Raw genomic sequence first — 24,549 nt, 5'->3', positions numbered from 1 at the left:
GAGTTGGGGTTTATATTATACAGTATAAAATTTTAAAAAATGTGACCCTAACTATGTCTACTCTGAAGTTAATCCTTTGAGTTAATAAGCTTGCTCCCAGGTAACTGAAGTTAAGAGGCCTGAAGGTGCAGCCCACATTTTGAAATATAAAAGCCCGGTTTGTTCCTTCGCTTGAAAAATAATGGAGACTAACTATAAAACTTCCTGAGAAACCGCCTCAGTTTATTGTTCTAGTGAAATTATAAATCTTATGGGTTTATTCAAAAGTATTGATATCCTGATTGAATAAAATGCATTCATAGAATAAAGAAAATTAAAGAATGTATATGCCACTATTAATCTCCACTGGTTAATGAAAATGTGGACACATTACCCGAAAATCACAAAACCCAACCTAATTTTCTGTGATGTTTGGCTATTTGTGTACCACCTTAATTTCCAAGGACAAAACTTTTGAAAGAGCTGTTCACCTGTGAAAACACTGAACGAGGCCTCTTCTTTGATGAAGAAACAAACCTGTACTGCAGATTAAAATCAAATAATTGTACCACATTCTAAATCATTTGAAATTGTCATTAAAGTCCCATTTTCATATAGTAATGAAATACATTTTTAAACAATGATTGACTGAGCACTGCTTATTGTTAATTTGTTTATAACAACAATCTCACCGCTTCAAAGCAAACAATTATAATTACTGTTTTCTGCAGTTATTAGTTATTTAGAGTGAAATTCAATTGTGTCTAGCCATCAGTAAAATGAACTTCTGCTTGCACAACTTCACTTCCTCTTCTCCCAACCAGAAGTCTCCACCAGACCCAAAAATCTGCTCAAGACGGTTGGGGAGCGGGGTCTTGAGCATATTGGCGGAGGGTTGCCAGGGCTGTGGAGAGGAGGAGAGGAAGATGGAGTCCACTCACACAATGCTGGATCTCACCCACAAACTTTTTCTTAGGCCACTCTTCAGGGTAGATTATACAGGAGGAATATTTTATTTTATTTTATTTTGTAGACTGTCCTTCATGTGAAGAACAATGCACTGGAAGACAAAACAGTTTTGAAAACAATTCCAAAACCACTGGTACTTAAAATAGGTACATAAGCCACAATCACTCCATAAGACCAGTACACAACTTAATCCATCACAATCATTTTTTAAACAGGTGCCAAAAAATATTATGAAGAACAAAACAAAAAACCACATTTGTAAGCTCGTTAGCAGGCCAGCTCTGTAGGGACCAAATGCAAATCTGTTGCAAGGGAGATCCACTAAACAAGGGGCCACCGGACAGGCAAAGAAGTAGGACTTCTGGTGATGACCTTAAATCGTGGGCAGGGTTATATGGGTCAAGGTGGTCCCAAATAGCAGTTTGAATTGGGCCAGGAAACAAACCAGTGACAACAGGTGGAATATTGAGATCATATCGACTGACTTCCTGTTCCAAATCAACATCTGGGCAACTTCACTTTGTATCAGTTAAGGTTTCCAAACCACCTTCAAAGGCATCCCCACAAAGAGTACAATACGGCAACCCAGTCTGGAGGTCACCAGTGAAAGCATAAACAAGACGAAGTTCATCCAAAACAAATGCTAGTAAGCTGCAGAGGGAAAGAAAGCAAGTTTTTAAGAGGTGTTAGAATTTCTTGGGCAGATCGAGCCTGCCTTGTGCAGGCTACACTATATCTCAAGAACCAAGGGTGTCTATAGGCCATTATAAGCCCCATACGTTCAAAGGCCTCTGCTGCATCAGAGGTGTGGAAGGCATGAAGATGCCACAGTCCACATTAGGCCTACAAATGTATGGGATTGTTGGAGCTCCAACCTCCACCCACCCACCCTGACAAGCACAGACATGAACCTTCACAGCTCGGAACCAAAATTGTATGGCCTTCTCCATTGGTGCCAGGCTGACAGGCCTCTAAAATCCAACACACCTCCACCATCCCCGCCAGCTTGGAGCCAGAGAGGGGAGCCAGAAGCTGGTTAGTTGGCTTTACCTCTTTGCTTGTACCCATCAAGCACAGAAGTAAACCAAATAGCAAGTTTCCTCCCCTCTTTGAGGAGGGAGCATGGACCACCATCTCCCAATCTGCAGCTCCAGCATTGGGAAGAAGTCCTGCTCACCACAGCCTGGCTGACCTTTCACCATATTGAGATGGTAAATCAGATGGCAAGCATGATTGTTAGACTCTGTTCAGGATTAGAGGAAATATATTTCTAGGCACCCTTGAGCATCAGTACTTGTGACTGAGAAATTAAATACAGATCCAAACCCTTTGTTTTATAAGAGGGGCTCCTTACAACGTTTAGGGAGAGGATATTGTATATTATTTTCAGGGATAAGGTATACCTGTTGCTTACAGGCATGTTTAACTCCTTTTCTTTTGAAATGTATCAGGAGCATATGAATGTGGCAGAGCTCATGAGTAAGGTGTGCATCTTCTGTTGTCACTTATTTGGAACGTGTACTTCAGTCCTGAGGTTATGTTCCTTATCATCTTCTAATAAGCACATGCTTGTCCCTCCTAAGAAGCAGAAATGCTCATGCAAGGTGGAATTAAGGATTCATTTGCAAAAGAAAACTTAAAAGTGCCAAAGCGCTAAACTGGTAGCTAGAGGGCAGTGTGGAGAGGATTTAATGACGTGAAAGTAAATGAACAATATTTTGAGACTGTAATTCTCCAGTACAATTTTTCATCCACAGTTAATTTAGATATTAATTTAGTTCATTTAGCTGTGAATTGGATGGATGGAGAAATAAAGTAAATTTCTTGATGAAAAAGGAAGGTTGAGGGTGATCCTGAAAGATAGTGGAGACTCAAGCGTGCCAATTGGCCACATGGGAATAGATGTGATTGGAGAGAAGAGGACAAAGATGGGAGTGGGGGAATAGGCATTTGAAGTGCTGACAGCCGGAGAAGAAAAGTGACAGATGTCTCACCTCTTGTCCCCACTTCATTACCTCAAGATGTAACACTCACCCTAGAATCACAAAGCCAGAAGGATCAGTTTCTGCAATCCAGGCATCCAATACCCTAAAAATGATTGACACTGTATAAATGCAATCTTATGCACACTTGCTTGGTGGTAAGACACACGAATACAGTGAGATTTATTTCTCAGTAAACCTATGTAGGACTGCAGTATATTAGTATTCTACGGTTCCATGGGACTTTTTGATACTGTTTCCACTCACCCATGCAGTTTACTCCAGAGTAACAAGGATTTGGGAGTACATTTGTTTCAGCTTCACATGCCATGAAACTACCTATAGATGAAGTCAGAGTAAGGGTCAGTCCATTGAACCCAAGTTCATATAAGAGTAGCAGACACTTTGGACATTCCAAGGAAGTGGTGAAACGGAAATATGGATCATTTTGACTTCCTCTTCTTACAGCTCTGATCTTATCAGGGGCAGAAGGGGATGGAAATCTGCCCCACAGACTTTTTTTATTAACTTAAAAAACATTGTCCCCTTTCAAACAAGACTCATAAGCATGAGAAGCATAGGATCATCATGAATGTTGCTTGGAACAGGCAACACAACTCTTATATCATGAGAATGACTGATTTACTGGTCACTGGAGGACACTTTAGCCCTGAAGGTACATGACGTCTCACATCTATTCAGATTTATAGTCTTTGCGAGGCTTCAAGACCTGGCTTCATGTTAGTGTGCACCAGTTTTCTGTAGCCTTATGGTCATAATTTAGAATGTTACTACATACTCTCCAACATTTCTTCGATGAAAATTGGGACGTCCTATTCAATAATAGCAGCTATTTTTATTACTACTACTATCATCACTACTACTACTCTGGCCATCTGACTGGGTTGCCCCAGCCAACCTGGGCAGCTTCCAGCATGTACAAAAACACAATAAAACATTAAACATTTTAAAACTTCCTTATATAGGGTTGCCTTCAGATGTCTTCTAAAGGTTGTATAGTTACTAATCTCCTTGGCTTGGGGGAGGGGATCACATAACTCCATACTCTCCACAATTTCTCCCATGAAAACAGGGATGTCCTAAGGAAAAGTGAAACATTCTGGGATCAAATCAAAGCCAAGACGAGTTCTGTAAATCTAGGACGGTGCCTGGAAAAATAGGGATACTTAGAAAGTATTGATCTGTATATCCCAAATGTCCTCAGGCAATTCATACCCAAGAGACTTCCTATAATATGTCATAAAATTTACAGAGCACCTATTTTTGTTTCCACCCATTCAGGCATTTAAAGCAAAAGCATGGAGAAAATAATTCTCCTTTACAGCCGAGGAAATCTTATCTAATGAGGGTTTGCTAAAGCAGAAACATTTTCTAGAACCAGTAGGACTCATCCTTGACAGATACATATAAAACTTCATTGGAATGCTTAGTTATTATGCTTTTGTTTTCAGGGGATTTGACATATTTGCAGGTTTAATTATTTCAAACTGTTGTTAAATTATCTTGAGGTTATAAAGTAAAGTAAATGAAATGCGGCGGCAAGCTCAGTTCTGCACATCAAAGTTGCACCAGGACTTAAATACACACAATTCAACGTATGAACTGGTCAGCCTGATTCTGATCTCATGAAACCTCTTTAGCACGTAGAATTTGTATTACAGGTGCTTAGGTGCACTTGAAGGTGAGACAGGTCCTCTAGTGTTGTTCCTCTTACTCTTAAAAGCCACACACCTTATAAACCTGTTCCAAGTTTTGAAAACTGAAACACTTATGGGCCTTTGCCTGATAGCTAGATTATCAAAGTGTCGAGCGATTGTTTTCACATATTGCTGCTGAGAAGCACAACCCAATGCTTTTTATTATTATTCCTTTCCATGGAAAGGGGATTGAATGGGGATAAATAAAGCAAGACTTTTTTTGTTTTGTTTTTGTTTTTTAAAAAGGCAATATTTTCAAATTAGTATCCAGCAGTTGAGTAGGAGCTTTTGTTAGCTACTCCTCCTGACTGTCATCCTTGGTTTCTGTTGCCATAGAAACCACAGCATCTAGTATTCAGGACAGTACTCAAGCCTTGTAAATTCATTCCCATTCCCAAGTCTGCTCCAACCAGGTACTCTGGGAAAATTATGCTGGCTAGGATGATCAGGATCTCTACAGCAGGCTTTCCAAAGGTAAAACTGTAGAGAGGTAGCAATTTATTGCTTCTTTTATTAAGCTTTCACCCTTTGATTGTGGTGTTATTTCTAGTCTGAGTGCAGCAGCTGCCCCCTCTCAGTTAGCCCTCCATAGCTTGCATACACAGACTGATTAGAATGACCGTCAGAAATAGAATAGAAATGGCTAGCCACTGTTATCCTAATGCGACCAGGAAGGGAGCTCAGTTGTGGTCAATGATGTCATGATCTGTTCTACAAAGTGACAAGCTAAATAACAACCACTGAAGCCAACTGCAAGCCTTGGCAATACAAAACTGATATTTACAGCTGTTATTCTCAACTAAAGTTATTCTGGTGACTTGAATGCAATGTCAGATATTATCACTTTCTTTGGGCAGCAAAACAATGGTTAATTCAAAGCAGAATGCTTTTCACCCCAGTAGTCTGGGTTTCCATATTTCTATTGGATGGGGGAGCCTAGACGTCTGAAGGGGATGGAGAGTTGAGGTTTCGGAATCTCTGTACTAAACCTCATTTTTCCACATAAGATGACACGAATGAAAACAGATCTGTATCATTTTGAGTGATGGATGAACCACCACCATCTTGATTTGTAAGGAGTTTTTTTGGGGGGGGGGTGAAATAGAAGGCTGCTGCTGTTTCTGAGCCCATTCCAATGTTCAGCTCCCATGTCCAAATGACATCAAAGGGAATGAAGCAGGACTCAACCACCACCCTAACTGCCCTGTACTTCCTAACCTTGCCCCACTGCCCTTCTCTTCTCCTCTAACACTCACCTCTTGATGTCAGTGACCAGTGTCAATTACATCCTGCCATCTAGATCACTGAACTGATCATAGAAAGCTAGCACATTGGGGGAGAAGGGCTCCAGGTTACTAGCTTTCTTGCCTTACGAGAGCCCACACACAGAATCTGAAGGTACAGCCCAAACTCAGGACTACTTCCCAAATGAGAATCAGGCCCTGGGGATTCATGGTTTTTTCCACATGGGCCATCAGAGTACTTAGTATGGAATTCAGATATCCCAAAAAATTATACCCTGGGGCTCCTTCTGCCTCAGACACTATCGCTCCATCAGTAAATGTGCCAGGAAGTAATGGAGGGTTCACAAAAAGCCCTCATGTGTGGCCTCCACATAACTGCAGACGCAGCCAGGTAGGAAAGGTATCTATAATAGCAGAAGCTGGTGGCTATGGCAGAAGAGTAAGATCTATATGAACTGAGGTAAATGTTTCCCTTCTCCATGCCATTGGGTGATACATTTTGTAGTACAGGCAATATCTCATTAGTAAGCAAAAGTAAACCAGAAATAATTAGCTGTCTCTTGCCCGTAAGATTTTTGGATAAGGAGATGACTGAGAGGGGGTATAACTTAAGAAATGTTGTTGGCATAGCTGTCTAAGAAATTATTTGTATGACCATATGCTCTGAAGGAGGAGTGAGTTCTAAGCCTTCTTCAGTGTTTCTTCCCCACCCCATGGTTATAATTGTTCTAAATCGCTAGAAGAGCCTACATGTGTGAAGACTTCCTGCTATAGATCTTAACCCCAAAGTGTGGGTAGCAGGAAGGGGATACAACAGCCGTGGCAGGGCTAGCAAGCAGGGTGGTGAGCGCTCACTCTCTCTACCCCCAAATTTGATCCATGAAGAGAAGTGACTAAGGGGGAAGGGGGTCCTGGGCCAGTTTCACAGAAGTATCTCAGCCCTTCCTGTGGCCATCCTGTCAAGAATAATTTACCAAAGGAACAGACACAGGGTCTCTCCATAACCAAGAGTATTCTGCTGTAAAAAAATAACCTCAAGGATTAATAAACACATGATCAACTTCAAAACTAGAAAATATATGGCCCAGAGTAAGCACAAGTGAAACTGCATAGACATATTGAACTGAATAATTGAGAAGGCAGTGGATGAATAATATAGAGTAGTTTCCAATCACCAGGTGGTTTTTCTACAGACATGTACTGAATGGGACTGAGAAAATAGAAGAGGCAGCGGAATTTACCATGCTATCGCTTACTCCCAGTAGTAGTAATATTAATTTGTGTATATTCCACCCATTTGACTGGGTTGCCCAACTTCCAACAGATTATAAAACAACAATAAAACACCAGACATTAAAAACTTCTCTATACATCCCTTCAGATGTCTTCTGAAAGTCGGATAGTTGTTTATTTCCTTGACATCTGACAGGAGCACATTCCACAGGGCAGCCACAACTACCAAGAAGGCCCTCAGAAGTCACGCCTGCCCTGTGGAATGCCCTCCTGTCAGATGTCAAGGAAATAAACAACTGCCATGGTGATATTATTGAGTAGATTGTAACATCCATAGCCCCAAATAATGGATATTTTTATAGCTCAATAATAGTTCACTTCAGCCCTATCACACATTACTCACCTGTATGGCATATGTGTATAGATTAAGGAGCAAGGCCTGAGGAGGAGCTCTACATGATTAAGGCTCCCAAATAATCAGATGTATTAACTGCACAGGCGTTTGGGTGTTGGGGTTTTTGCTTGCACAACTGTACACAATATATGGTCACTAAAGGGGGGAAACGTGATGTTGGATTGCAGCTTTACCCCATACTCTACACACTTATGCCCTAGACATGAGCAAGACAGAGTGACACATAACACACAAATTCAAGGTGCCAATATATGGGAATCCCATTGGTGGTGGGAGGGAAGGGGGGAGTATCCCAGTAAGAAGTGGAGTTAAATGGACCTACCCTACAGAAATCAGAAACGGACTGGAATTTGATCCATTTTCAGCACAATTCTGGGCTTCCTCCCAGGTGACTGGAGATAAGATAGCATTCTTCATGTTCTAAAATAAATGAACATTGGCAAAGCTCAACAGAAGCCCAGTCACAACAAAATGATGCTCTTGCCAAGCTGTGTAGATGTAAAAGCCCTTCATGTTTCTGACTAAGATGAGAGGCAAGAAATAATTGCAGCAAATATTCCTTCCCGTACTTTAGTCTCTCTGCCAAGGTCTCTTGTTAACTTAACATTTTTATTTTATTTTGCACTGTATTGGAAGTTGTGCTGCTAGGCTTCTCCCACTGCAACAGAGCCCACAGATAGTGAAAGGAAAGGGGGCAAGACTGAACTAGCCATACGTTAAAATGAGGAGAGATTTTCAAAGTGCAGGGCTGTTTCACACATCACACAGCTACAATGGTGCTGCTCCCAGCTGTGGCTCTCTTCTATGTCATTTAAGTGTTTTGAAATACCTGTCTGTGACATTCACACCTCATATTTTAAAAAATCATAGGAAGCTGCCTTATGCTAAGTCAGACCATCTCGTTCAGTGTTGTCAACATGGCTTGCCAATGGTTTCAAAGAGGGGCAGAGGTGTGCCTAGGCTCCCTCGCATCCTGTATCTGGCTCTCCCTTCCATGCCTTGTGCCCTTGGCAAGGAGGTGAATTGGTGCCTCCCCATGTCTAGAAAAAAATTGCATAATTTAATAATCACAAATGACTCTTAAACAGCACAAGCCTATAAGTGTCTACTCAAAAGGGGAAATCCCACTAAGTTCAATGGGGCTTATTCCCAAGGAAGTGGGTACACAGGACTACAGACTAAATCCAGAATGTACACGTTTGTATACAATTTTCCCAAATATAACACATTTTTGCAAAGCAATTGCCACTAGTATAATGCATCTGTAGTTGTATTTTCACTAATATATGCATTTCTGTGCACACTTTACCCAAATATATGTATTTTTGTACACTTTACTTGCCGGGAGAACTGCATTGCAAAATTCGGAGAAATGCATATTTCAAGGGATGGCTCTTTTTCAGTTAACATATTGTTTGCAAAACTGCAAATTGGGTAGGTCACCTTTAAATGTTAACTGAACCAAAAATTTCCACTACCCCTGTAAGTTATGATACTGGAAGATAAATGCTTATCTACCTAGAATGCAAGGAAAATACAAATTCACAAGGACTAAAGCTATCTACAGACTTAGGTTCAATTCACTCCTATAAGGCAGGAAGCACCATCTAAAGCCCTACAATAATATTCTGTGTTCCAGCCTAATGTGTTTCAAAGGCTTTGTGCAAATCTTTAGCACTTTCATCCTTCTAGTAGCTTCTAGTAGTTTGGTGGCGATTTTCCCAAGGCTATCCCTTCCAGATCCTCTCTTAATGAAACATGTTGGGTATCTCTCATAGAGAGTATCTCTTTTCTTAGCATGGCAAATGGAGATATAGGAAATGAAAGCAAATCTAATGGGGGCAATCACTACCTTCCCCTCAAAAAGACCAGTGAGCATGCTCAGTGGCTCCAGAATGCCGTGGTACTTGGAACAGAAAAGCAGATCACAAGAAGGCTGCTTGAATCAGTTCAGCATTCCATTCTCACAGGGGTCAACCACATTCCCCTGGGGAAGTCCAAAAGCACATAAGTGCAATAGCACTCTCCTGCTTGTGGTCCTTAACAAGTGGTATTCAGAGGCATACAATAAGTGTGGTGAGGGGGCGGGGTTGGGGGACTCAAATGCCCTACTTGAAGTGAATGGCTGGAATTCTGAACAGAAACACTCTTATAAGGGTGGAGATTACAATGAAACATATTATTGCATCTCTTCTGTAGGTTTCAAGTATCACTTTCTTCTGCCTTGATCACACCACACCAGGATTACTGTGCTCAGTTCTGGGAACCACAATGTAAGAAGGATATTGACAAGCTAGAACGTGTACAGAGAAGGGTGACCAAGATGATCAAGGGTGTGGAAACCAAGCCTTATGAGGAACAGTGGAAGGAGCTGGGTATGTTTAGACTGGAAAAGAGGAGACTGAGAGGAGAAATGATAGCCATCTTCAAATATCTAAAGGGCTGCCACATGGAAGATGGAACAAGCTTGTTTTCTCCTGCTCCGGAGGGGAGGATCCAAACCAATGGATTCAAGTTACAAGAAATGAGATTATGACTACACATCAGGAAGAACTTTTGGGTGGTAACAGCTGTTTGACAGTGGAATGGACTGCCTTGGGAGGTTACGGACTCTCCTTCATTGGAGGTTTTTAAGCAGAGGTTGGGTGTGCCTTACTTGAGATTCCTGTGTGGCAGGGGGCTGGACTTGATGACCCTCAGGTCCCTTCCAACTCTACAGTTCTTGATTCTATGATATCTCACATGTGAATATTTGTGTGCATGTATAATTTTGAACATCATTCAGCCACAAAAATGTTTTCATATAAATCTGAATGGCGGTATTAGATGTATGTATTTAAAAAAAAACATTTCTAAAAAATGTAGGTTCAAGCAATGTTGCATTAAGCAAGCTAAGAAAAATAAGAAACAATGATTAACATAGCATTACTTCTATGTGAACAACACATTTCTGTCCCTTTGGCTCTCTGTATGTTTTATAAACACATGCCACAACAAGATTATATTTCAGAAGCAGAAAACAGTATGGCACCACAGATTTTAAAAGCAAACAACAAGCAAATAAGACTTGGTTCATAAGCATAAGGCAACATAAGGAAGCCAAAGTGTAGGAATAAAGTATTTCCCTTTTGTCATAGATTAGTGGAGAATGAGTCAGTGGTGAAAATGATGCACTCAGTCTCCAATAGAAGGGTGACAGCTGAAACACTTAAACAGCATCTCCTGCTGGTTAATCAATACCTCTGTATTTGGCAGCAGTTAACTAAGACAATGTAATTCTATCACTTTATCTTTTTAAGTAGACACATGGAACATTGGCCATTATGCTCAAGTCACTGAAATTTGCATACACCATAAAGAGAAGTGACAATGAAAACATGAAGGCACTGTTGGTTTGAATTTTGTCATCGCTCATCCCATATAATTATGGAGGATTCCCATTTGGGTACTCTCACTTCTAGACATTAACTGGTACATTGTACATTTGTGATAAATAAATTTTAGTGGGTTGCTGTTACACACGCAGACACAACTGTGTGTGTGAGAGAGAGAGTGAGAGAGAGTGCACTCCAGTAATCTGGATCTCCACATGTTGACTGTTATTAAACCAGAAACTAAGAGTGCAATCCTATTATTCATTTATAGGTGTAATCCCCACTGAACTCAATGGGACTCACTTCAGAGTAGACATGTATAGAATTACACTGTATGTGATCAAAGTGCCAATACAGTGGTACCTCTGGTTGCGAACTTAATTCGTTCCGGAGGTCTATTCTTAGCCTGAAACCGTTCTTAACCTGAGGTACCACTTTAGCTAATGGGGCCTCCCGCTGCCACCGCTGCACGATTTCTGTTCTCATCCTGAGGTAATGTTCTTAACCTGAGGTACTACTTCTGGGTTAGTGGAGTCTGTAACCCAAAGTGTTTGTAAGCCGAGGTACTGAAGGACCCTTCCGTACCACTGTACATTCCTAAGCTGTCATTATTTTAAGGTAAATATGTTTACATAGTAAATATTGAAAGGTATTGTAATTCAGATCCCATTAAAGTCAGTAGCAAAACTTTTCCTGATTTTCAAGAAGTTATGCTGTACTTATTATCATTTTGACCATTATTAAAATCCAGTAGAGAAGCCATTGGTACTATCCTGTCAAATACTGCTATCGATCCAGCGCCAAAAAAAAAAAAAGTTCTCAAAAGTTCATTTAACTTCTAAAGTTCATTTAACAAACCAGCTAATTAAATTTCCCACCTTCTCTACACCAGCAACTTTCACTGAACTTCTTGAAAATTAAACAGTATCTCAATATGTCCACATGAAAATACTTCAAATTTATAGAATCGTAGAATTGTACAGTTGGAAGGTACCCCGAGTAATCTAGTCCAACCCTCTGCAATGCAGGGATCCAGCTCACAGCCATCCCTGGGTGGGCTCGAACCACTAACCTTCTTAAATGATAAAAATGTGGAACAGATTTAAGTGGCATATCAAGGTTAGCAAGTGCTTTAAATAAACCCTTATATAACATTAGACCTACTATACCCGTAATTATGACATCCATAGCTGAACTTATTTTGGTCTCCAAAGTAGTGCCTAGGTATGAACCAGTGATCAATTCTAACAGCAGCCAATTACCGGTAGCTGTTAACTTTCACTTCTGCCGCCTTTATGTGTTATGGGTTCTTTTAAAGAGAATAAAAGATTTCCTCTAAAGGGCTGCTTTTGTACAATTACCAACAAATTCAAGCTTTTCTTTGTTTATAATGCCAACCATCCCATCAGGCACAACACAGCAACTGGCTGTCCTTACAGTAGTGGCAATCTTAACTAGCCAACTCATTATTAAGCAAAAGACTGTGAAGTATTGCTGTGCTTTTTAGCTATGCTAAAAACACCAGATCATTTTCTCTCTTAGCTTGAGATCACTGTTACATTATCCTGGCATACAGAACCCAAACAAGAAGTCAAACCAGTAATTTCCATCCAGCAGAAAAGAAATATTACTGTTCCTTTCCCTAAAAAAAACCAACACTTTGTACAAAAAAAAAATCCTTTTAATCACAGTAGTTCCTTGTGAAAGAGATTCTCTAATACATGAAAATGCAAGGGCCATTAAGTATCATACAGGCAGAACATTTCTAATAGTAACAAAATCTGATAGTATTTGAGTTCAGGGAACTTGCATAAGACTAAAACAGTGAGCTTCTTTCAGAAGAGCAAAAGTACTTCTAACTGCAAATCTTTGTACAGCCACTGATAATGGAGTAGCACACAAACAGTATCAGATAAAGCAGCAGGGACCCTTTTTTTGGCCTCGTGGAACAAATACACTCAGAACTAATCTATTATATATTCAGGTAGAGAGATGGAATGGTAGTCATTCATTGTCAATCTACATGCCGTCTCATCACCAGATAGCAGAAATGAAATACTAATGCAAGGCAAAGTGAATGCCAATTTCCTTCTTTTTGATCCAAGTTTCAATGGTTCTCTAAAATAATAGATAGCTGTTTGCCGAGACTGGCTTGTTCCATACCATTAACTCAGAACAAAACATATTTCGAGTGGGACAGCAGTGTTTACTTCTACAAAATGATTAATTGCATGCCACCATTTATCATATGGATACAAAGACATTTAGTCACAATTTTGGACATAAATCAAGGTACATGCTCTTAAATGTAAAAAAGAAAGAAAGTGCCTTGGTTCTTAAAGCGGCATAGATTGAGGTCAGATTAGCCATAGCAACCAAGATCAGTCCTTGGGCACCCATGAAGACTTAGCAATCACTAAATGAGCTGAGATCTCTCTTTATCTTCTGTGGTGTGAAAGCCAAAATTAAAAAGATTATATCACCCTGTTCGCATCACAATAGGTTTCACAATGAAAAAGTCACTTCTTTCCTTTGAGTCACATCAAACAAATAACATTCATCCCAAGCTAAAATGAACAACTTTCAAAGTAAATTGAATCTCCTTAGCACCGCTTTCCCCTGCTGAACCATATTTACATAACAATATATCACAGGAAGCTCAGAATGAATCTTGCAAATGGGCAACTGAAGAAAATGCATCCCTCACATTGATTACTGTACACTCAAGCTTCAAATTGCCTTCCTTTTTCTTTCATTAAAAATCTCCAGTAGTTTACAATAAATAGAAAGTACTATAAAGCTCACAGTGTCAAAGTTAGTCTTTGTTCCTGTATGGGAGTCACACGGTAAATTTATATTTATAAAGGATGGCATGTTGTAGCAAATCCTAGGTTTTTGAGATAAGGAAATGATGGCATCTGGTTTACAGTCAATTAAAAAAAAAAAGCACCAATGCAGATTCACCTCCCCTCGTGTTCTTTTAGCAATGTAACTTTATGCCTCAAATTGTTTCTCCAGCATTTTCACTCTAGCATTCCCAAAAAGAAACTCTGTTTACTATACTTTCCCTGTAACAATTATGGGTTATCCGGGCATACACATTCAGTAAGTTGTTTGTAGCATTCCCACAGCGCATCAAGAGAAAATACCATAAATGCATTTATTTACACAGATATATATACATAAGCTTTGCTTCATTTTGTTAATGATCAACTTGATTATTATTTTCTTTAAGCCACTGACTCTTTTAAAGTACAGACTGCACATGCCTCTGTTTTCCTTGAAATTGTTGAGAAAGCAATGCATTAAAGTTTAAAGGTTACACCTGCATTAAAAATATATTCCCAGAATAATGTCTTCCTCCTGCTGCAGTGGTTCATGTAGATTATACTATTTGAACTCCGCAGGGAAGCTCGTTAATTTTTAAAACTCTCTGAACTCGGTACAGTTAAGAGTGTGAAAATAATTAAAAATTGGGTTTGATGGAACACAGTTTTAATATTGTATATGTATGGCAGGTGCAAAGTGGCATTTTACCCCATTGAACCGTAATGAATAAATACTGCTATACGTGACACAATCCCCCTGTAAAAGAAAGCATCACAATGCATTTTTAAAAAGTGAGTGCTAGAAACATTTCTAATTAGATTAGTCACCATCTCGAGAGTGGGGGTGGGATGGAGTTGTGTTTTTATACTAGCAATGCAGAAACTGAATGGGGGGAAACCTATAGTCTGGCATCCTTATCCTTAAACAGTTTCATTTAAGCAGTTTCATTTCAAGCTAACGGATTCTAATGTGTCTGAAACCTTGAGAAAACAAATCATTCTTTCTTACCTAAACTTGCAAGTGGACTGAGGCTTCTCCATTGTTGTCACCTTCCGTGCCCCCTCTTCCCACCAAGGAGACTGGTGCTGCTGTGTTCAGTGCACTGTGCCTTGGTTATAGCTGTGACACTAAGCTGCCTGCTTAGACCAGCAAAGGAGGGTGTGTGTGTGTGTATGTGCGTAAGGGAGCGAGAGAGCGAGAGAGAGCATATGTTTGCGTGCGTGTGTGTGTGCCTCTGTGAAGAAAGTGAAAAGACAGCCCGCTGACTTCTAGACTGGGAACCTCAATCTCAGGCCAAGTCAGTGCTGAATAGAAATGATCAAAGCTCTGCCCCTCATCTCAAGGCAGTTGAGATTGCATCCCTCTGCTTCCCCGCCAAAAAAAGTGGGACTGTCTTTAGGGCTTCTCATGAAGAAACCTCTTAACCAAAGCAGACCTTTTCCATATTGCTGCTGACTGCCCAGCAGAATACAGGTACCTATTGTTCCTGAGACAGATATGCAGCCAGCCACTCAGACTCTGACAGATCTAAACAAACCAGTGAGCCTGCCTTTATTTTAACTCTTTATTTACTCACGCATCCCTTTCATAAATTAACCACCCACAGCTCTCTTTATAACCCACAGAAGAGTAGGGGGAATAAAATCAATGGTCAATTGCTAGGCTTCCGTGACAAAACCAGAGAATGAAAAACACATCTACTTGATTTATAAAACACACACATTCAAAAAAATAGGGGGGGGGGGAGAGAGAGATTGAATGTAGGCAAAATGAATAACTCATATTACTCTTTGGGCATATTTAGAATTCAACATGAACTAGATCTGCTTTACTCTTCCAAGAATAATCTTTTTGTTGTTACAAGAGTTTAACACATATACTGTTCGTTTAGAAAAAAACTAAATTATTTGTTCTATATATGGCCTGATACATATCTTAGCATACAAAATATTTTCTAATTCCAATTTACTACCTGGTTCTATCCCAAATGATATTATCATTGAATGGGATACGTGAAACAGTAACAAATACCTAGATTTCCACTTTCAGTGATCTGTATCTGTCTGCACAATAAATTTACATCTTTGCTAATATTTATATTTTGTGAGATCTGGACAGTGGAGTTTTTTTCTGTACCTGATTCCAAAGGCAGATATGTGCCCTTGCAAGTTCCCTTCCAAAATAAGCCTCCCTCCAAATAAATTTTAAGAATTCATTTACATGGACAAAATAAGAAAAGCTCAAAATTAAGCATTGGATTTAAAACCACCCAAAGAGTCAAGATAGCACATTTTTATTCTACAGAGATAATTTCAGGTCAGATCTGATGAGTTTCCTTTTAAAGCAAGTTAGAATGCTATTTGAAAACATATTCTAATGAATGAGGCCATCTTCAGATTTTGTATTTATCTTGGCCTAACCCAGAATGATGCAAGGGTTTTTCTTTTTCCTGGAGGATTACTTTCCTTTGGATCATGAATTGGTTTTCAGAAGTATACCAAAAAAAGCAACTTTGGATACTATGTGAATTCTTGACACCTCTCTCTCTCTCTCTCTCTGTGTGTGTGTGTGTGTGTGTGTGTCTCTGTAAATGTGCATACATGTGAACATACTGAAATCTACATTCTCTGTGCTTGACAGGAGAAACCAGAGTTCCGATTATTTATTTTTTTCACTGAAACAACGGTAAAAAGAAAATAGTTTTTTATTAGATGAAATGTATCACAGTGGAAATATTTTTCATTATACAAAAGAGAGTGGTGAGTAAATATAATTGTTTCCTGGGTCAGCGACCTTATGCATTGAGATATGCTGTGAAATGTCTTCACAGTTAAAATTTCAGACAAAATGTTTCAGCAAAAGTGTGATTTTATTCTGTAATATAATATGATGACACAAGAATACTTTTGAAAAAGGATTTGTCCTCTTAGGAAGTATGGCATTTTAAATAACTACCTTTATTATAGAGACCTAATAAAGAAAATGAGCCAAATTAAATTTGTAAGGGAAATACTACTAAATTTTACTCAGAGTAGACCCATTGAAATTAGAGCCAAACTTTGCCATGCTAGAGTAGGTCTACTCTGAGTAAAAAGTAGTTGAAAACCACCCCAGATTATAACTTTCTCATAAACATGATGCGATTCTACCGTCTCACTTTTCAATGTAGTAAAGGCTAAACCATTTATGGTGGAATGATTGATGTGCTGTAAACATTCAAAACCATATATAGTGGCAAATGTTAATTACATTTGTGTCCTGCTCTTCCTCCAAGGAGATGTGAGCAGCAAGCTTTGGCATCTCAACAAGCTTGTGGGGCTGAGACAATGATTTCTCAGATCCAAGCCGAGCTCTAACATCAGCTCTAACCTTTCAGTAGTGATGTCTGCTTTGAAAATAATTTCTAGGAGCTTCAGACTATCTCCTTATGTAGAGGTGGCACTGTTCAATTAAACAATTATCAAGGACAAGTAGCACTGAGATAGAATCTCAAATGGAAACACAACTTTAGAGCTGCCTGATGGCTCAAGTTTTATCTAGTCCAACCACTATGCAATGACAAAATTTCTTAGGGCGCCCTGAGAGTTGCCCATCCCAGCTACTATTATAATATGCAGAGAATGATAATTCTCAGCTTTCTTGGCTAGATGGGCTTTGACTTTTACTTGCTATCCAGACACTTCATGTTCCATAGCTAGAAAGCTAGAACCCATTAATCTTCTACTGTTTAATGTCCAGTAGTTCTTTACATCTAAAAGTAAATACCTAAGGAGCACATTCAAAACACATTCTGTGCTGTATCTATGTGACCATATATATTCTATATATATTCTATCAAAAGAACAGGAGATTCACAAGAAAAGCAAATGCTAACATCAGACAAGTCTGCTAACCCTGTTATCAATCATCCTGTACCTATCTAGACAAGGCTCTACTAATATTTATGCTATGAAACCATCATGCCCCAAATATCCCCTTAACATGAGATTTCTACAGATATTCTACCAGAATGATTTATATTTCCTATGAATAGATCAGACTATGCATATCCTAACATTATTTGTGCATGCACACAGACAGAGGAATTTTCGTTCCCAAGCTATTCTAGAGTATGTTCGCTTAGAAACACATGGACAGGGCTAATTGCGTGCGTCTTCCTCGACTAATCAGCAGGCTTGTTCTGAACAAAACAGAAAAAGACCCCAGGGAAGTGTGTATGTGAAGATTACCTTCGTTTTTAACAGATCTGCAAAGAGAATGGCCTGAAGGCACATAATACCATGATACTATTGAAGACTACCTAGGAACTGTACTACAGTGGTACCTCGGCTTAAGTACTTAATTTGTTCTGGAGGTCCGTACTTAACCCGAAACTGTTCTTAACCTGAAGCACCTGAAGCTAATGGGGCCTCCTGCTGCCGCTGCGCCGGCAAAGTTCTTAACCTGAAGCACTATTTCTGGGTTAGCGGAGTATGTAACCTGAAGTGTATGTAACTTGAAGCATATGCAACCCAAGGTACCACTGTACTTTGAGGTCTTTGCAGGTGACAGGGTGTAAAGTGTAGCACAGGGCCACCCCTACCATTTGGCAAAATAAGGCAGCTGCCTTAGATGGCAGTTACGTAGATGCATAGGCAACAGCACCCTGAGTGCCCTTCTTAAGCAGCCTGGCTATTCCCTTCTGTTGGAGAACAGACCTGTGCTGTCCTAGTGCCTCAATAAGATATTATCCTATCACCAGTCTTGAAGTCTGATTCAGCTGCCACTCCAGTCAACTTCTAGAGCAGGGTATCTTGTCCGCCTCAGGCAGCAAAATGCATTGTGGTGGCCCTAACATGGCATGCAAACAAACTCGATTTGCTTTCCAAACAATCTAGTCACTTTCCCACAATGCAAGTCCCCAATGAACACTTATAACCAATATCCTTTCTCCAGGAAAAGTAGAGTAGGAAGGTTGACAACAGTGCTTAGTGTATTATTAGTATATTCAGGAAATATTATTATTATATATTAAATTTATATATCAGCCCTCATCCAAAGGCCACAGGGTGGTTTACAAAAGAAAAACGCAAAATACATTTTTGCATTAAAGTTTGGCAAGAAATAGTTTTAACTATTTTAGAGGTTGCTATGTTGGTTGTTATTGATAATTTCACCGTTTTATGGTCTTTTGTTATATTTATGGCATGTCGTGTTTTATTTATTAAAAACCACCTTGTAGGAAAACAACGCTAAAAGGTAGCCTAGAAATCTTTTAAATAATCAAATAAAAACAGCACAACAAAATCAAAAGCTTAAAAAGGGTCAATAGGGAATTTAGTGCAACTCCATGTGCAAGTCAGAATACCGCGTTACAAAGATGGTCCAGGTTTTCTTATCTTTCAATAAAAATGAATCTGCTGCTCCTTCTGGCACCTGGTGGCAGCCCAGTCTTAAGAGATGGTACACTAGACAAATATGTGTGTATGCTGATATATGCGCACCACTGCACCATTACCACATCACACAACATTACTCAGGAACAGCAGGGACATTTGTCCAGTGCGGTAAAGGTGCCAGAACTGAGTTCTAGTGAGTTCTGGCTGGAAAAAAGCCATTATTTTAAGTTACACGTTTTAAAAGTGGTGGTGCGGGGCAGGTAAGAGAAATTGAGTCTGATCCAGACTTCACTTTCCACAGACAGAAAGACCTCTTCTGTCAGTGGAAGACTTTTGATCCAGAAGGCAGATCCCATTGGTAGGAGGAGAGAGGTGCCTTTTGGCATTCTCCTTTCACCTGCACACTGCAGTGCCATCTCCCACAGTATTCCAAAGTGTCCCCCCAAAATCCAGCGGGAGGTGGTACTGGGAACTAAAGCGGGAATGAGCAGACGTCACCTTCCCTACACCAGCAAGTAAATCCCCTGAGTAGAACTCTGCTTAGGGGATTCTGCTGCAGATGAGAGTGAATTCTGGATCCAACCTGCTGAATTGCTGAACTTTCATTGTGAATTTGGAATGATATGTTGCAGAGTAAGGCTGCAGTCTTATACAGTTATCAAAGAGTTTGCCCTATTAAATTCAACAACGACCAGCTGCATGGATCTTCATTCCAACAAATACGTATCATAATTAGCAATGAAGTTCACACGATATGATGACAACTCAACCAAAATAGAGGTCCCATGCTACTCGTGAACCAAGGAACAAGCACAAGTGGTATTTCTCTTAGATATTCTTCAGGGTTTATTTTGATTGTTTTCTGCAAATTTCAGCCAGGAGCATAACCTGCTTGAAAAGGTTTGGATATTTCCCAGAAGAAATATAAAAATAGGGAAAAAATACCTACTTTTATTGCATAATATACTCGTACAGAAAAATGTTACCTGAGGATACAGTTACAGTATTCCCTTAGCTAACTCATAATGCTATGTGCTTTGCTACAAAGGCGCTTACTTATATCTAGGGTCCATTTGCCCTCAAGGAAAGTTTTAATGAATTAGCAGCAGCCTAGATCTAGAAAAATATTACATATCAAACACAGAGAGAAAATGCATAGAATTACATCAGATTCATTCAAGTTTTTGCTAAAGGAAGTCTCAGAACATGTTTTCCAATATTAACCTTAATTAACCTTTTATCTAACTGTGTAAATCTGTATTATTTAAAATGGTGAACTCCCCTCTATAGGTTTAAGATCACTAATGTGGCATCTCCTAGTGCATATAACTTACAAAATGAATGGTATCTATTAACAAAATAATAAGATTAATAACAAAATTAAAAGTGCAAGGAGAGAACAAATGTATGGTGTTTGGATAGGCATAAACTCTTAAAGATTAAAACTTTTAAAGGTTAAAATAAATATTTTAGTCTTTGATTGCAATCCTGAAAACATTTAATGCAACTTTAATCCCATTGGATTGTAGACCCATTAAAATCAATGTACCTTAATTAGTCATGACCAACCAATGTCCATTGATTTCTGTAGGTCTACTCTGAGTATGACTTAGTTGGATACTGCCCATTGACTCCAGCGGGGTTCAAACAGCATGGCTTTACATTCAATTGCAGTCTTTATTGTCTAGGTATTAGCAAAATTAGTGGCAGATTCCACTTGAAGAAAAAAAAATCATTAATCAGGGTTAAACTTTAATAACAACAATAGCATGTAAACACTGGGCTGAAAAAAATAAAATAAAAGTTGAAACCCAACCACTTTCTCTGTTGAAGTCTATTGATGGCCATGATTCAAACCCAGCATAAGTTAATTCCCCTAAACTCCCTTCTGATGATCTATAACAAAATAGATGCGTTCCCCCAAACAAGTGCAACAACTGGCCTTTTAAATATCATTGCTATAGAAATATGGTTTAGGATCCTGCATTATTTCCTAGGTACTACTAAAAAGGTTGGAAAGAATAGAACAGCAAGATGATAGGCAGCTGCTATATTCTAATTCAGAGACCCACTATCAAAAGTGCTTGTCATATTGAAACTCCTAGAGCATTATCTTTTTGGTAGATAGTATCTTCAGAAAGTCTCACTGCAGTAGGAATCATCACTATGTTGGTGGTAACATTTCCCTTGCTCTTAAAAATCACAACTTCTTCCAGTATTCTCAGTTGTGGTGTATTTTACACTTGTTTCTCAGCTCTTGTCAGGTATTCGCTTTGTTCTAAACACAAATGTACAATTCAGAAGCTGTTAGGTATCTATACTGAATATTGTGACCCAAGGGGGTGTGTTGGCATGGGATATGTGCAACAGCTTCCTGGTTTTCAGTTCTGTTATCCTACCAACACTAGCCAGGACCGAATATTCAGAATAAAAACAGTACAACAAATGAGCATTCGCGTATATCAATCAACCTCTCATTTCATACTGCATACAATATAGTTGGGCAGAAGAGATTATTCATTAACATTGTGTAGCATGCAATTTAGATTCTCCCTCTCCCCCCCCCCCCCAGCTATCAAGTTGTATGAGTATTTATTCTGACCTACCTTATAAGCTTTGTTCTGATGAAGTTACTGGTCTGGAAAGGCCATGTGTAGAATACCTTGAAGAAAATAAATACAAACATTCAAAAACTGCCCCTTTAGTGTCACCCAGCCCTATATAGTTAGTCTTATCATCAACATCTGATAAATGTCTGAATACATTATCTGTCAATGTAGCAAGGTAATTCAAACTGTTTTTCCAAGGTAGTGCTATACAGAAAATTTTAAGAAAGCAGTTTCATTTCACTCCACAAATTTATCCACAGATCATTGATTTTTATGATATGCCTAAAAAGCAACACTGAAATTGGTTTCAAATCATTTCATTTATTTATCATTGAAATATTTAGTTCTGCATTTTCAAAAGTTTGCACTGCCAGGATTTTGGCTGGAGTTTTTGTTCCAGTTAAAACTCATAAGTCTACTACAATATCTAAATGCTTTCACAAGAAAAACTACCATCTGAACCTTGCATGTCACTGCTATTATAATTTAAAACCCTTATCATTCCAGATATCCAACCTTAGCATTAAAATTTATTTATCTGAGTCACATGCTAAAAGTTAAGCTATAGAAACATGGTGCTTTGAAAATGGAAGTAGTTTTACTTGGGGTTGACACAACCCATTTACAGTTGCACCACAACAATCTCTGAATGGCCCCTGTATGTCTCGTGCCACAAATGAATAAACTGGACCAAATCAACAAATTATAACTCAGAAAACCAATCAAAATTCACACCTGTCTTTTAAAAGACCAGGATATCTAGGGAGAAGCAATAATTCGTATTAGATGCAAGACACAAAATAAAAATCATGTTTAAATGCAGTAAACAGTATTCATAATTGTTGGCTTACCATCGTTTTCTTTCTCTGCAAGCTTTGAGATGAATTCTGAAGAACTGGGACTTCAGGAGGGCTGCGACTGTCTTGTTGCCTCTGTGAGAGCTTCGGCAGCAAGTACAGAGAAAGCCTAAAAGCTTTCCTTGTCCTTTGCAGGACCAGAGATGCTGCCTGCAACCCTTGTTTAGCTCGTCCAGTGAATCCAGTGGCAGTTGCCTGTTGTCCAAGCAGGTCCATGGGAGCTATTACAACTACACTCTCTCTCCTTCCTTCCTTCCTTCCTTCCTTCCTTCTTTATTTTTTTTTTTTTTTTGTCCTTGCCAGCCTGTGTTCTGAAGGTTTCTTTCCTTTTGCATTTATTTGCTTTTGGATTGGAGGGAGAGGGTCACAGATTTTCAATCTGAGATCAAAGGCAGACACGTAAGGGGGTGAAACATTGCTTTCGCAGTTGTATTCAGCTCCCCGAGTGACTGCCTTTCTGGAAACCTCATGGTGTTGCTCACTGCATAAGCTCTGAGCTTTCTCTGTGATTACAAAAAAAAAAAAGGTATGATGAAAAATTTAAGCAAATGAGATTTCCCCTACAGCACTGCCATCTCTCTCTCATTCTCTCTCTCTCTCTCCCTCTCTCTCTCTCCTCTGCTGTCGAATAGTAGCTATCTTAGCAAACGAAAGCGCTTAATAAAGCCATGGCCAGACTGCTTACACTTGGCATTTGCTGCGATAACAAATCAGAAATGATAGCATCATACAGATTTATGATTTTTTTTTTTGCCCCCGCAGTCACAAACATCAGACGTTTACTTTATAAAGAAACCTTTTAGATTCTCCCTGCCGTTTCCATAGTGATCTCATTTCCCCCCTTTATCACAGATTGGCTGAAGTACTGCTACCCTTTGTACATTAAAAGGCTTGTGCTCCCAACTGTCGATGGGATAGGACTGGTGCTACTTCCAAACATAGAACAAAATACTTTATTTAAGCCACACACAAAAAGCTTTCCATAATATTTGCATCCCCTCCAGAGAATGGTAAGGCGGAATGTGATTTTGTCAAAATGTACACAGTTAAGTTACAACCGTTACATTCAAACATTATCTATGATACAGTTATTTAAGTGGTCAAAATACATAAAACCATCTCTTTTCCAAAAGCTTTAACATTGCATTCATTGGTCACTTTTATTATTTTAAGCTCATCCACAGACAATGTTTATATTGGGGTTATTATCATATATTTATTTTCTTTGCTGTTTGTTTTTTTAAAATGATAATCTGTTTAAAAAAGAGAGTTCTGGCATTATTCGGGGACTTGTATGCTTTGTCCTGGAATGCAATACTTTCTAAAAAAACTCCTTGAACAAGGAGTTATTATAAAACTCCTAATATGTAGCATATATTATACACACATTCCCCCTAAGTTTCCATCCCCAAATAAGATACAGTAATCTTATTTGGCTCTACCCAGTGTATTGGAATGTATTTAACCTTCCTTCACAAATTTTCTTCCATAGTGTGAATTCCAAGAGCAGTTTACAGCTGTCCTGGGGGACTTCCTGTTGTAGACTAGGTTAGCTTATTAGAAAGTGATAATACTCCTAGTACTGACATGCTATAAAAACAATAAAATTCCCAATTTATTGTGAGACTGCAAAGCACATAGACAATTTATGGGGGGGCAGAATCTATGGGGGGCGATCTACAATTGTTTTCCAAACAATTGCATTCTGTATAATTTTCAGTAAAAGACAGGAAGGCAATGTGTATTTGAAATGAACAGGTAGGCAATTCAAGACAATTAAATTAAATGCCAGTTTGGACATAAAGGCCTCAGCCACACAAAAATTAGTCATACAACTGAAACCAATGGGACAAGTTGTTACTAACCAAGGCCCATTTATATTCGTTGAAGTGGTGAAATTAACTTTTGCTGTATCAGGAACTTTATGTTCAAAGCTATCCCATATTTATTCTACTTGCCAAA

General features: G+C 39.1%; 1 protein-coding gene across 2 annotated transcripts in view; it reads right to left on the bottom strand.

Moving 5' to 3' along the window:
- Positions 1–24,073, bottom strand: part of LOC310658535 (uncharacterized protein) — a 108,135-nt gene extending 84,062 nt beyond the window's left edge. The window contains exons 1-2 of one of the 2 annotated variants that reach the window (XM_083400612.1): positions 22,582–24,073; positions 21,728–21,783 (exon numbers count right to left, since the gene is read on the bottom strand). In XM_083400612.1, the coding sequence (XP_083256738.1) occupies positions 21,728–21,783; positions 22,582–22,803 (278 nt within the window). In that variant the 5' untranslated portion in view covers positions 22,804–24,073. Of the gene's footprint in view, positions 1–14,751; positions 15,191–21,727; positions 21,784–22,581 lie in introns of those variants that run through there. The other variant, XM_083400613.1, reaches the window with a different exon arrangement.
- Between the last annotated feature and the right edge of the window lie 476 nt (positions 24,074–24,549).

This window comes from Podarcis tiliguerta (genome assembly GCF_965153285.1).
Source record: "Podarcis tiliguerta genome assembly, chromosome: 10".
Lineage (NCBI taxonomy): Eukaryota > Metazoa > Chordata > Lepidosauria > Squamata > Lacertidae > Podarcis > Podarcis tiliguerta.
The sequence above is the reverse complement of the archived record's forward strand: the minus strand, read 5'-3'. Positions and strand labels throughout refer to the sequence as shown.